Source organism: Macaca nemestrina, chromosome 2 (genome assembly GCF_043159975.1).
Source record: "Macaca nemestrina isolate mMacNem1 chromosome 2, mMacNem.hap1, whole genome shotgun sequence".
Classification (NCBI taxonomy): Eukaryota; Metazoa; Chordata; class Mammalia; order Primates; family Cercopithecidae; genus Macaca; species Macaca nemestrina.
This window is the reverse complement of record NC_092126.1, coordinates 162,569,428-162,585,070: the sequence shown is the minus strand read 5'-3', so window position 1 is coordinate 162,585,070 and position 15,643 is coordinate 162,569,428. Positions and strand designations below refer to the sequence as shown.

The 15,643-nt window shown below is 33.4% G+C and overlaps 1 protein-coding gene across 5 annotated transcripts in view; it reads left to right on the top strand.

The window, feature by feature from the left end:
* Positions 1-15,643, top strand: part of LOC105470313 (syntaxin binding protein 5L) — a 493,614-nt gene that overhangs the window by 315,508 nt on the left and 162,463 nt on the right. For 3 of the 5 annotated variants that reach the window (XM_011722169.2, XM_011722171.2, XM_011722173.2), the window contains 3 exons: positions 8,910-8,986; positions 13,062-13,279; positions 15,294-15,466. In XM_011722169.2, coding sequence (XP_011720471.1) covers positions 8,910-8,986; positions 13,062-13,279; positions 15,294-15,466 — 468 coding nt within the window. The remainder of the gene's footprint in view (positions 1-8,909; positions 8,987-13,061; positions 13,280-15,293; positions 15,467-15,643) is intronic. The other 2 variants (XM_011722172.2, XM_011722170.2) reach the window with 1 other exon arrangement.

The following is a 15,643-nucleotide window of genomic DNA, read 5'->3' as shown; positions in this document are numbered from 1 at the left end:
AAACCCCAATAAATCTATACCAAGATAAATTATCATCAAATTTCTGAGCAGTAAATACTAAAAGAAAAAAATCTGGAAAGTCACAATAGAGAAATGACATCTAACCTATAGAGCCAAACCAGTTTGAATGACAGCAGATTTTTCATCAGAAAAATCTGCCTGCCAAAAGGAAAAGTGAGTATTTTTCAAGTACTGAAAGAAAAAGAAATATCAATCCTGAATCCTATACCCAGTGAAAATATCCTTCAAGAATTAAGGCAAAATAAAGATCAAAATCCATCATTTCCAGATGCAATAAACTAAGAGAATTTTTCAACACCAAATCTACCTTTAAAAAAGTAACTACAGGAAGTTCCCTACACAGAAAGGAAATGAGCCTTGGTTCATCAAGAAGGAAGAAATAATACAATAACAAAAGTATGGATAAATACAATAGGCTTTCCATCTCTTGAATTTTTAAATGTATATTTTATGGTTGAAGCAAAGATTATAGTAACAGTGTCTGATGTTACTATAATCACATTGACTGGTATGGTTCTAAATGTGTATAGAGGAGATATTTAACACAATTATAAATGGGAGAGGATAAAAAGATGTAAAGAAAGTTAAGGCTTTTATATATCTTGAACTGGTAATAAGATGACACTGGTAGAATGTGATAAGTTGTGATACAATGTAATACCTAAAAAAACTTTAAAAATTATGCAGAGGTGTACTTAAAAACACTACTGACAAATCAAAATGGAAGCACTATAATATTTCAAGTAACAGGAAGGCAGAAAAAGAGGAAACAGGAAAAAAAGCAGAAAAAATTATATGGTTTACTGAAGCCCTAACATATCAATAATTATATTAAATATAAATGGTCTAAATACTTCCATGCAAATATGAAAATTGATAGAGTGGGTTAAAAACATGACCAGCTATATGTTATTTGCAATACATTCACTTCAAATATAATAGCATAGACAATTTGACAGTAAAAAGACAGAAAAAAAAGTATGAAAAAGAATTAATTGAGAGTGACATCAGCAAGGTAACAGAATAAGAAGCCCTAGACTTTGTTCTCTACAGATACACTCACTTTACAACAATATATGGTTCAAAAAGCCATTATGATAACTTCAGAAACCGTTTAGGAAGTCACAGTACCCCAGACAAGCTCAAAGCCAAGAATGGTCACACTGAAATGGGTAAGAAAAGTGTGGCATTTCAGAAACATCAGTCCTTTTTCTGAGCTGGCACAGCTCACAATTAGGAAAAGTGCAACTCATGGCTTCACCTTTTTGAGGGAAAGAAAAGAGTGGAAGATATATGCAATGTTCTAGATTTATAGTGGCTGCTCAAGGGACTAATTTCTGTATCATGTGATAGAGATCTGGCATACTCTGCATGCCTGGGTGCCACTGAGAGCAAAATATATTTCAGTGGCTTGTAGCATCAGAGAACCTGCAGTATTTCAGACAGATACTAGGGGCAGCAAGATACTACAAGTTCCTGAAAAAGAAACTGGAAAACTTCACTAGTTAGGAATTACATGCACAAGCCCAGAGAAGATAAATTCCCATAAAAAGTTTGAGAGGCTCTTAGAATCTCTACCTGAACTGATTTATGAAAAATGTCCCCTGTACAAAGTCAGTCCATAAGGATGTGACTACTTTTTCATATTAAAGTCAACAAAAAGAAAGCATACAAAGAGACAGGGAAACATGGCCCAATCAGAGAGACAAAAAAAAAAAAAAAAAATCCAGTAACTGATTTTAACCCTTTTCCTACTTGTCCCAACAATACTCACTGGTAGCACTTGCAGCTGTGACATTTATGCCAAGATAACTTTACCTCAAAATATCTCACTTTTATTATTATTGTCGTATCACTCTAGTATATTGACTTTGGAAATAAAAGACATCATTGTATTTACAGCATTCTGTTTTTAGTAGTGGTATTTCCATTTACAAAATATAGTAATTCTCCATCACTGAAAATGTCATATCCTAGAAAACACAGCATTCCTACGTGTGAAGGTAACATCATTCATGTACAGCTTTTGGCTGAGGATTCATTTGGTGAATTTATTTTTTCCGTAATAGACTATTCTGATGTTAGTTCTGTTCAGAAATAACTCCAGGAACAGTTTTCATGTTTTATTTTCACATTGAAAACCAGTCAGATTTTCTTCAGCCTCAAAAAGTGTATTTATGTAAAATTAAACGAGCACTGGAAGCAAGCTGTACTTTTTTATTCTAAATGGGAAAAGGGTTAAAGAAACAGAAATCTGTGTATTACCTGACAAAGAGTTCAAAATAATCATCTTAAAGAAACTCAATATATTAGAGAATACAAATAGAAAACTAAACAAAATGTGGGAAATGATGCATGAACAAAATGAGAATATCAACAGAGTTTGAAATTATTAAAAAGGAACAATTCTAGATCTGAAGAATACGGTAATTTATTTGAAAAATTCATTAGAGAGTCGTCAACAACAGACTTGGCCAAGCAAAAGGAAGAATCAGTGAACTGGAAAATAGGTCACTTGAAATTACTGAGTCAGAGGAACAAAAAGAAGAGGGCCTAAGACCCTTATGAACACATTCAAGTGGACTGATGTATACATTATGGGAATTTAAGAAGGGGTGGGGGGGGGAGAGAGAGAGAGAGAGAGAGAGAGAGAGAGAGAGAGATAGTGAATGGAGCAGAGAGAATGGAGCAGGGAGCTTACTTGAAGAAATAATGGTCAAAATTTTCCCCAGTTGGAGGAAAGAAATGGAAATTCAAATTCAAGAAGCTTAAACAAGTCCAATAATATGAACCCAAAGAAGCTCATAAAGAGACACATTATAATCAAACTGTCGAAAATAAAAGACAAAAAGAAAATCTTGAAAGCATCAAGAAGAAAAATTCTTATCACATGCAAGGAAATCCCCATGAGATTGTCAGCAGGTTTTTCAGCAGAAGCATGGCAGACTAGAAGGGAGTGGGATAATATACTTAAAGTGCTGAAAGAAAAAAACCCCACCAACTTAGAATACTATATTTGGCATAACCCACTTCAAAAATGAAGGAGAAATAAGCCCTCCCTATATAAACAAAAACTGAAGGAATTCATCAACACTAGACATGTCTTACATAAATTGCTGAGAGTTCCTTCAGTTGAAACAAACACACTAGACAACAACACCAAAGCATACAAAAACTTAAAAGCTCTCTGGTAAAGTTAAATTTATAGACAAATATAGAATATTGTAATATTGTAAAGGTGGTGGATAAATCACTTTGATTTCTGGCATATAATTTAAATAATAAAATTACTGTAAAACTATGATAATAGATGCAAAATATAAAAATATGTAATTTGTGACATCAATAACATAAAGAGAGGGTGAATGTAAAGGAGTAGATTTTTTTGTATGTAGTTAAAGTTGTTATAGTTTAAAATAGATTGGTATAACTAGAAGATGTTTTATGTAATCCTTATGGTAAACACAAAGAAAATGCCTATAGAATATGCACAAAAGAAAATGAAAAAGGAATAAAAGTATGTCACTAAACAAAAAAATAAATGAAACCCAAAGGAAGCCAACAAGAGAAGAAAAGAAGGTCAGAATAACCACATATCATATAGAAAATAGTAAAATGGCATTAGTAAGTTCTTCTGTACCAATAATTATGGTAAATGTAAATGGATTAAACTCCCTAATCAAAAGACATAAAATGGCTTGATAGAAAAAAGTAGAACTATATACTGCCTCCAAGAAACTCACTTTAGATTTAAGGACACACGTAGGTTGAAAGTGAAAGGATAGAAAAAGATGTACCATGCAAATTGTAACCAAAGGAGAACGAAATGAACACATCTATATTGGACTTTAAGCCAATAACTCACAAGGGACAAAGAAAGACATTACCTAATAATAAAAGAGTCAATCCAACAGAAAGATATAAAAAGTACAAACACATATGAATGTAACAGCAGAGCATCAAAATATATGAAGCAAACATTGACAAAATTGAAAAAATGAACAGAATAACACAATAATAGTAGTATATTTCAATACCACATTTTCAATAATGAATAGATCAACTAGGCAAAAGATCAAGAAGGAAACAGGGTATTTGAAAAACACTACAGAACAATTGGGCCTAACAGATATACAAAACACTACACCTAGCAATAGGAGAAAAACATTCTGCTTAAGCACATGGACCTTGTTCCAGGATAAGTAATATGTTAGGCCAGGGGTCCACAACCCCTGGGCTGCAGACCAGTACCAGTCCATGGCCTGTTAGGAACCAGGCCACACAGCAGGAGTTAAAGTGGCAGGCAAGTGAGCATTACCACCTGAGCTCTGCCTCCTGTTAGATCAGGTACAGCATTGGATTCTCATAGGAGTACGAACCCTATTATGAACTGCACATGCAAGGGATCTAGGTTGCATGCTTCTTATGAGAATCTAACTAATGCCTGATGATCTGAGGTGGAACAGTTTCACCCCAAATCCATCTCTCACCACCCCCGTCTGTGGAAAAGTGGTTTTCCACAAAACTAGTACCTGGTGCCAAAAAGGTTGGGGACTGCTCTGTTAGGCCACACATCTGTAGATGCAAGTTATTAGTAATGTTAGTTCTTTGGTTGAGTGGTTTCAATACGATTATATTCTGTATATTAAATCTGTTACATACATTGTTATTTTCATATCAAGTATTACATGATGAAAAATAAAATAGAATTAAATTTTGTCAGGGTATATAGAGTCTCAGACCAACATCCTGCAGATTTTTTTTAGTAATAAAGTTTAAAAATATCTGTAAGTTTATAATTAGAGTAAACATACAAAGTCATTCATAGTCTTTATTTGTAATAGCCAAAAACTGAAAACAACCCAAATGTTCATCATTTGGTGAAGGGGTAAATAGAGTATATCCATACAATGGAATACTATTTAACCACAAAAAGGAACAAATTATTAATACATGTAGGAAAGATTATCCTCAAAAACATTATGCTAAGTGAAAAATGCAGACACAAAAACAGTAGATATTATGTGGGTTCCACTTATATAAACATTCTAAGAAAAAAAAAATTTATATAGGCAGAAAGTAGATTATTGGGGATCTGCTGGGGATGGGAAACATGGTTCCATATTGCCATGAGTAATTTTTTGGAGTGACGGAAATGTCCTAAAACTGGATGATGATGTCAATGTGACAACTGTGTAAATTTACTAAAAATTATCAAACTGTACACTCACAGTGGTTGAATTTTACAGTTATGTAAATTACATCTGAATAAAGCTATTAACAAAATAGAGTAAGCCACTCAGTGACTAACCACCTCTCAAAATAAAAAATCAGTTGACCATATAAATATGGTTCTATTTCTGGACTCTCTACCTTGTTTCACTGCTGTATGTGTCTGTTTTTCACCAGTAGCACAAAAACTTTATTGTAGCTTTAGGGTGAGACTTAAACCTTATGTAGTTTGAGTTCTCCAACTTTGTTTTTAGTTTTCAAAATTACTTTGGCTAATCTAGTTTCTTTAAAAAAATAATTTCAGCTTTTATTTTAGATTCAGGGATACATGTGCAGGATTGCTACGTGGGCATATTAGACACAGGTAGTGAGCATAGTACCCAACAGGTAGTTTTCAACCCAAATCCCTCTCCTTCCCTCCCTGCTCTAGTAGTCTGCAGTGTCTATTGTTTCTGTGTTTATGTCCATGTGTACTTAATGTTTAGCTCCCAGTTATATGTGAGAACATGTGGTATTTAGTTTTCTGTTCCTGTGCTGGCTTACAACATCCATGTTGCTGTAAAGGACATGATTTCACTCTTTTTTATGGCTATGTAATATTCCATGGTACATATGTACCATATTTTCTTTATCCAGTCCACTGTTGTTGGGTGCCTAGGTTGATTCCGTGTGCCATTGTAAATAGCATGGCAATGAACATACAAGTGCATGTGCCTTTTAGGTATAATGATTTATGTTGCTTTGTTTATATACCCAGTAATGGGATTGCTGGGTCAAATGGTAACTCTGTTTTAAGTTCTTTGAGAAATCTCCCAACTGCTTTCTATTTTCAGTAGTGGCTTAACTAATTTACATTCCCACCAACAATGTTTAAGCATTCCCTTTTCTCTGCAATCTGGCAAGCATCTGTTACTATTCAACTTTTTAATAATAGCCATTCTGACTGTTGTACAATTGTATCCTATTGTGTTTTGATTTTCTTTCTTTCTTTTTATTTTATTTTTTTTTTTTGAGACAGACTTGCTCTGTTGGCCTGGCTGGAGTGCAGTGCCATGATCTCGGCTCACTGCAATCTCTGTCTCCTGGGCTCAAGCAATTCTCCTGCCTCAGCTTCCCAAGTAGCTGGGATTATAGGTGTGTGCCACCATGCCTGGCTAATTTTTGTATTTTTAGTAGAGACAGGGCTTCACCATGTTGGCCAGGCTGGTCTAGAACTCCTGACCTCACATAATTTGCCCCCCTCAGCCTCTCAAAGTGCTGGGATTACAGGTGTGAGCCACTGTGCCTGGTCATGTTTTGATTTTAATTTTTCTGATGATTAGTGATGATGAGCATTTTTTCATGTTTATTGGCTGCTTGTATGTCTTCTTTTGAGAAGTGTCTGTTCATGTCTTTGGCCCACTTTTTAATGGGGTTATCTGTTTTTTGCTTTTTGGTTTTTTCAAGTTCCTCATGGATTCTAGATATTAGACCTTTGTCAGATGCATAGTTTGTAAATATTTTCTCCCATTATGTAGGTTGTCTGTTTAGTCTGTTGATAGTTTCTTTTGCTGTGCAGAAGCTCTTGAGTTTAATTAGTTCTTACATGTCAAGTTTTGCTTTTGTCACAATCATTTTTGGGGGCTTGGCCATAAATTCTTTGCCAAGGCTGATATCAAGAAGGGTATTTCTTAGGTTTTCTTCTAGTATTTTAGTAGTTTGAGGTCTTACATTTAAATTGTTAATCCATCTTGAGTTAAATTTTGTATATGGTGAAAGGTAAGGGTCTAGTTTCACTATTTTGCATATGCCTAGCCACTTATCCCAGCACCACTTATTGAATAAGGAGTTCATTCCCCATTGTTTGTTTTTGTCAGCCTTGTCAAAGGTCACATGGTTGTAGGTGTGAGGCTTTATTTCTGAGTTTTCTCTTCTGTGCCATTGGTCTATGTGTCTGTTTTTGAACCAGTACCATGCTGTTTTGGTTACTGTAGCCTAATAGTATAGTTTGAAGTTGAGTAGTGTGATGCCTCCTGCTTTGTTCTTTTTGTTTAGGATGACTTTGGCTATTCAGGCTCTTTTTTGGTTTCATAAGAATTTTAGAATAGTTTTTTTTCTACTTCTGTGAGGAATGATGCTGGTAGTTTGATAGGAATAGTGATGAATCTGCACATTGCTTTGGGCAGTATGACCATCAGTTTGTTTATTTCTACAAAAAATTGTTTTACCATATTTTAATTGTGGTTACACTGAATGTATATGCCATTTAGGGGAACAAACATCTAATACGTGATACAATTATCAATAACATATATCTCCTTTTATTAATGCCTTATTTTTTGGTCAACATCTTACAATTTTCAGCATACAGATCTGGCACAAACTGTGTTAGATTTTATCTATTTCTTGGTTTTGGCACTGTCGTAAGTGGTACTATTTTGTTATTTCCAAATGTCTATTGCTATTCCATGGAAATACAATTGATTTTTGTATATTGATATTGTGTCTTATAATTGTGCTAATCATTTATGAGTTCCAGTATCCTTTGTGTAGAATCTCTGGGATTTTCTACATAGCCATAAAATCTGCAAATAGAAATAATTTTATTTCTTCCCTTTTAGTCTGTATGCCTTTTATTTCTTTTTCTTCCCTATTTCAGTGCTTAACACCTCCAATAAGATGTTGAATAAGAATGGTGAGAGTGAACATTTTTTTGCTTTGTTCCTGATCTTAGGGGAAAACATTCAATCTTTCATTATTATGTATGTTAGGAGATATCTGTAGGTTGTTCCTACACACCTTTTATCTGGTTATAGAAATTTCCTCTGTTCCCAGTTTACTGAAAGTTTTTTTAGGAATGGATGATAAATCTTGTCAAATGCTTTTTCTGCATTTATTGAGATAACAATATGGATTTTCTTTTGTAATCTGTCAATATGGTGAATTTTAATATGGTAGTTGATTCTTTAAGTGTTTGTCTTACATTCCTAAGAAAACCCACTTAGTCATTATGTACTATCCTTTCTATATATTACTTGATTTGCATTGCCAATATTTTGTTGACAGTTTTTATGCCTATTCTCATGAAGAATATCGGTTTGTAATTTTCTTTTATTGTAATGTTTTTGTGTGGGTTTGGTGTCAGAGTAATGCTGACTTCATCAAAAGTGTTGGGAAGTATTATATCTTCTTCTATTTTCTTGATGAGTTTTTATAGAATTGACATTTGATTATTACCAAATAATGATGCAACTCTAGATACATTTGGTGATTTGCTTTTATATTTTGAAACTTAACTTCAATTTTACTATGATATTCAATTCATATTTATATTAATATCAAAATTATCATTTTATTGAATATAAATAATTTTACATGAAAATATGTTGTTCACTTTCCACGGGCCATGTTTCATTGCTCTCCATTACACATATAATCTTTTTACAGTAAAGTCTAAGGAATTATTGTTCTTTTTCTAATCTTTAGATTTTAGTATATTGTTTGAGAAATGAACCATTGTTTTAAGCTTAGAAATAGTTTAGCATACATTAGTTTTCATTAACGTGGTATTTTTGAATCAAAATTGTATCAACAGTAACTCAAGTTTCTGTACATTTGGAGTGATTATTATTTTTATTTAGTATACTTTAATTAATGCTAATTTATTTCTCATCTAGTCATGCAGATGGATCAATAAAATTTTGGGATGCTTCTGCAAGTAAGTTTCAAGTTTCTGTACAACAGAAACCAATTGGTTAGTATTTACTTATAGCCAACTACCACTTTTTAGTTTGGGCAATTAAAATTTCAGATATATTTTTAGCATACATATGTGGCTGTGTTACAAAAATCCACTACCTACATTGTTAGATCAGTTGAAAGTATTATCTCTACTTTACTTCTCTTCTGTAATATAAGGTAAACAAGACTAAGTCACTCTTTGTCAGCAACCCGTTATATCCACAAGAGGCATGATACATCAGAAAAAGTACCAAACTTTGTCAGATTAACTCTGTTCAAGGAATTTCCTTCACGTCCTACCTGTGTGGTCTTCGCCAAGTGCTTATATCCCTCCAGTCTTCTCTTTTCTTCCCCACTCATCTACCACATCCTGCAAAGATCAAATGATTTGATAACTGTAAGAACTCTTTTTAAATTCTTGAGAATTATGTAACTTAAAGAATAAATAAGGTACTCTGCTCAATGTTGAAGGTCATGCAAAGATACTTAAGACTTCATTATACTCACATATACCCTTCCAGAAAAATTGTGGTCATTAGAAAAGGTAAAGAAATGCACATATATAACTATAGGGAAAGCAATATAAGAACTCTAAATGCAGATTATTTAGATCAGAAATGAGAGAGCCTTATTGAGACCTGGTAGATCCAGGAAAGGTATTTTGATGGAGTTAACATTTAGTGTGAGTTTTGGAAGATAGTTAACTTTTGACAGGAATAGGAGTGAAGAACAAGTTAACAGTGACTCTAAGTTTCTGCATATGAGTAACCAGGAAGATGTAGGTAACTCTTTTGGAAAGAAGGAATATAAGAGAGCTTTGAATTTTTTAGTAAAACCAGAAAATTCAAGTAAAAATATCCAGCAGGTAGGGAGAAAAGTCAGAAATGGAAACCAATGAAGAAGCAGCATAAAAGTGATGTTTGAAGCTGTAGAAATGAATAGCTTCTGAGGAAGACTACAATAAACACACAAGCAGAGGAAGAAGGTTGAATATTGACAATATTCTTAGCCCACAAGGTAGAGTCCCTTGAACAAGCAAACAAACTATCAGCAAGAGAAGAGCATTAAAAGATCTAAACTCACGCATTCTAAAGTCCCCTTCTGATTTCACATAATAAAAAGCAAGTGCCTAAAGAGAAACTTCAAAGGGCAACAGACTTTCTGTTGATGAATCTTTGAGTTTGTTCCTGGAACAAAATTCATTGCATAGTGATGCCAATGCTCCTTTCCCACCGCCTCAGTCACTTTTTGGCTTTTAAAATGTGGAGGACCGGGCGTGGTAACTCACATCTGTAATCCTAGCACCTTGGGAGGCCTAGGCAGGCGGATTGCCTGAGCTCAGGAGCTCGAAACCAGCCTGGGCAACACAGTGAAATCCCATCTCTACTAAAAGAAAAAATATATATATAAATTAGCCGGGTGTGGTGGCATGCACCTATAGTCCCAGCTACTTGGGAGGCTGAGACAGGAGAATTGCTGGAACCCGGGAGGCAGAGGTTGCACTGAGCCTAGATCAAATCACTGCACTCCAGCCTGGGTGACAGAGCAAGACTCCGTCTCCAAACAAAATAACAATAATAAATAAAATAAATAAATTAATTAAATTAAATTAAATGTAGAGAACACTTTAACACTTTAATTATTAGAGTGAATAACACCATTAAGCATGCATAATAATATTTTGAGAAGGTAGTTTTTAAATAAATATTTTATCACATTTAGAATATAAATTGCAAATGATGGCAGCATGTTTAATATTTTTACTGTAATCAAGGTCAATCTCCAACTTAATGGATGTCTAAAAAAAATCACTTGGTTCGCTAACTTTGTGAAACACTGTCTAATACAGAAAGCAAAATGAATTTGAATAACTGAGTTTATATTATTATGTATCTTAGTTTTCTATTGCTGAGTAATAAATTACCACAATTTAACAGCTTAAAACAATACCCATTTGTCATCTCACTGTTTCTGTGGGTTAGGAATTTGATTATACCTTAGCTAGGTCCTCTGCTCGGGGTCTCACAAGGCTGTAATCAAGGTGTTGGCTGGGGTTGCGGCTTCATGAGACTCAAGGTTCTCTTCCAAGCTTATGTCATTGTTGGCAGACTTCATTTTCTTGCACATTCAGAGCTCATGGTAGCTTGCTACTTCAAAGCTAGCAAGAGAGAGTGTCTCTTTACCTTCAGGGAGGGCCTCAGTCCCTCTTTTAAGGGGGCCATCTGATTAGGTTTGGCTTGTTAAGAATAAGCTCTTTGTTGATTAACTCGAAGTCAACTAATGAGGGACCTTAATGATGTCTGCAACATCATTTTACTGTTGTCATGTAACATAAATAATCATAGAAATGATATCCTGACCTCAGAAGCCAGGCTATAGCACCCAATACAATCCTTTGCCCATTTTTTAAAAAATCTATTTTAGCTTGACATATTTCAAGCTTACAAAAACTTGCAAAAAAAAAGTACTATGAAATGTTTTGTACCTCTCAACCAGATTCTCCAAATATTCTTTCCCTCTCCCCGGCTCTCTCTCTTACTCTTTCTCTCTTTCCTCCTCACATTTTTCTCTCACACACATGTACATATATACATATAGCTTTTTTTCTTATCCATTTGAGAGTAAGTTGGAGACACATTACATACCCCTAAATACTTCAGTGTGTATTTCCTACAAACATTCGCTTACATAACCAGACTTTAGTCATCAAAACCAGTAGATTAACACTGACACAACACTATTATCTAATCTGCGGATTTTATTCAGCTTTTGCAAATACACACACACACACATATATATACATACATGTATATATATGTATGTATATGTGTGTGTGTATATATATTTGTTTATTTATTTATTAGACAGAGTCTCGCTGTGTTGCCCAGGCTGAAGTGCAGTGGCACAATCTTGGCTCACTGCAAGCTCTGCCCACTGGGTTCCCGCCATTCACCTGCCTCAACCTCCTGACTAAAGTAGCTGGGACCACAGGCGCCCACCACCACGCCCGGCTATTTTTTTGTGTGTGTTTTTAGTAGAGACGGGGTTTCACCACGTTAGCCGGGATGGCCTCGATATCCTGACTTGGTGATCCGCCTGCCTCGACCTGCCACAGTGCTGGGATTACAGGTGTGAACCACCGCGCCCGGCCGCAGATTAATATTCTTTACAACAAAAAATTCCAGGATTATTTTTGCATTTAGTCATTGTATGTTCTGAGTTTTAAAAAATCTGGAAAAGTTCCTGAGTCTTCATTTCATGACATAGAGGTTTTTGAGGAGTTCAGGCCAATTATTTTATATAATCTCCTTCAGTCTGGTTTTGACTAATGTTTCTCATTATTAGATTCAGGTGATGCACTTTTCACAGGACTCATATTTAAAACTTTACTCAAGGATCCTTTGTAGAATCATAGTTCTTTTATAGAGTTATTATCATCTGGTCTCCAATGGAAAAATATTCCCCCAAATATTCTTGAAAACAGTTCACAAACACAATTTAGGAGATTATATCTGACCCTTTCTTGACACAGAGCCACTCAGAAAAGATCCCTTCTTAAATAGTTACAGATTCTTGGACTCCCAATATTGCTAACTGGTAAATTACAATATTTCTTATCTCAAGGAGTGTATAAAAATTTGTTGAGAGGAGTAAACCCTCTAGGAATACCATCACCCTCTCATCTAGCAATGAAAGGGGAAAACTGAGATAAAGAATTAAGGAGTCTCTGCTAGGGAAGAATTATTTTCAATATTCCCATTTTAGACTTTCTGATCCCCAATATTTTCATCAATAAATAATGATTAAAATACTTCCTTCATGAGACTTTTCTGAGAATGACTCAAGAAAGCAACTATATATTCTTTGGTATGTAGTATATATTCAAGGAATGTTTATTTTTTCCCTGTAGTCTCCCTTTAGCTACTGTACTATATGAAAGCGTGGCATTAAATGCTTACTAGATAAATGTAATTCACTTTGTCTACTTAGGTTTACTTTTGTGGTTTAACAAATATATTGGTAAAGCTTTAATAACATCTAAGAATTAAGTTTAAATTAGAAGATAACTGTGCTTCGATGTCTTATAGTAACTCTGCAGATGCTGTACAAGCTAAAAACTTCAAAAGTGTTTGAAAAACAGAAGGTCGGAGAAGGAAAACAAACATGTGAAATTGTAGAGGAAGACCCATTTGCCATTCAGATGATTTACTGGTGTCCAGAGAGCAGAATATTCTGTGTATCAGGAGTCTCTGCATATGTCATAATTTATAAATTCAGCAGACATGAAATTACAACAGAAATAGTGGTAAGTTATTTAAAATTTAACTTTCACTTTTACAGTTATTAAAAGAAAGCTATTATCATAGATTTGACTACTACTTGGTATAGCTTCCATGAAGTGTGCACTATGTGGTCAGTAATACAATTCGCAGGATTTTAAATTATTATTGTTACTTACTATAACATAAAAATAAATGGTTTGGCTTAAAAGGCCAAAACAATTCTCTATCAAACCTTGATGTTTTTTTCAATGTCAAAACAAGCTTAGTATTTTAAGTTAATCTTGTTACAAATTAAACATGTCACAATTTTCTCATTTTTCTCTTTGATTTTATGTGAGTCGTAGCTACCTGGCCAAAATAAGTCAACTCTACAACATGATGGTTTGAAATATGTATATATTGTGGAATATATACCTATATATTCTTCTATATATACTAATAAAATGTATAGGTTTTATACCTGTAGTTATTGATTTTGCATAAAAATCAAATTAATGCAGGCTTTCTTTGTTCTATACTTTTATTAATTTTTAAGTTTATCTGATTTGTATTTTCTCATCAACTGTTTGCCATACATGATTATTTCTCAGCTACAATAAGGTTATTTTTAATGATTTTCTGTGTAGCAACATTTTTATGGGGTGGATCTAACTGCGGGGCAACCTTACCTAATCTTAATTTTTAAATCAATGAATACTTCACTTATTCAAAAGAATAATGATTTTATGGGATAAATTAATTCTAAATGAAGCCACCTATAAACAATTGTCCTTCTCTACCTTGCCCCTTTTACCAGAATATAAAGATTATTTACTATAGGCCTGTGTGTAAGTGTTTTTACCTCAACAGCTAAAATTAATATCACCCTTTTATTATATAGTAGCTAAAAGCCAAGGCTTTGGAGTCAGATAAACCTACGTTTTAATTCTGGCTTTCCCATTAAATATCTGTGTGACTCTGAGCAAGTCATAAGTCAGCAGTAGAATGTAGCTATGATTCAGTTTCATCATGTGTATAATTCCCTGTGTAAATAAAATGGGAAAATAAACTTGAAATACAGATACCAATTTCATAGGGTTCTTGTGAGGATTGTATAAAGACATTATAATAGTGTCCTTACTGTAGTGAGCACTCAATAATTGGTAACTGTATTGTCACCACCAGAGGTTTTTCTATAGTTTTAAAATAATTATGACAATAATTTTGGTAATATTCCCATAATGACATTTTTGTAAGTAATTGTTTTCAATCTCAAAAATGCTCACTTTTACATTGTAAGGCAAATATGTGTTATAAAATCATCTCTAATTAAATCATTTAATGTATTTTATGCATTCATAAAGTATTTAGTTTTAAAACTTTTTTAGTTTAAAAAAGGTTTTTAGGTCACCTTTTTATTCCTATATAAATTGTTATATGCTTTTTATCAAGTAATTCTGATCAACTAATTAAATTAAACAAAAGCCAAGGTAATGAAACAACCAACCAAAAATATGGAATTTCTACTGGAAAATTTTTAGTGAATTAATGCAAAGTTAAAAATGCAATGAAAGTTTTTTATACTAAATACTTTAAACAATTTTTTTATACACACACAAACATACACAATACACACACACATACATGTTTGTGTGTGTATATGAAAAAAGTTTAATTTCTTTCATTGGAATAACCATAACCAACTTCTCATTTTATTTTATCACATATCAAATTGTAATTTATACTATATCGTAAAATATATTTATTATATAAAAACTTATCTTCACTGAGTTATTTTTCTTTTAATTCTGAAGTTTAAAAATTTACATTTTTTGTGATTGCCATTGAATATTCCATATAATTAACTATTTGATTTAGTATGAGATACTGCTCAACTTTACTATAAGTAGTATTGAACTTATTAATTTGAAAAAAACTGTGTGAATGATTCCTAAAAAGTTATCAGGTATTTTAATGTGATTATTTATTATGACTTAGATTAAATTAATGATGATTATTATTGTGGCTTAGATTAAATTTAAACTTGATTTTTTTAAGTCATTAGAGGTACGACTTCAGTATGATGTTGAAGATATTATTACCCCTGAACCAGAAACAAGTCCTCCGTTTCCAGATCTCTCAGCCCAGCTTCCTTCTTCAGGGAGTCTTTCTGGGAGCACTAACACTGTTGCTAGTGAAGGAGTAACAAAGGACAGTATCCCATGCCTCAAGTAAGAGTTTCTACCAAATTTTAAAACAGTTTTATATATGAATCATATGTCTTTGAAATTGTGACAAATAAAATTAATTTTCTCTAATTATCAAGTTGTTGTCAAGTGATCTACAATTCTTCAGGGGTTAACCTGGTCTTTTTTTTTGAAAATCCGTGAAGAGGGCATAATATTTTC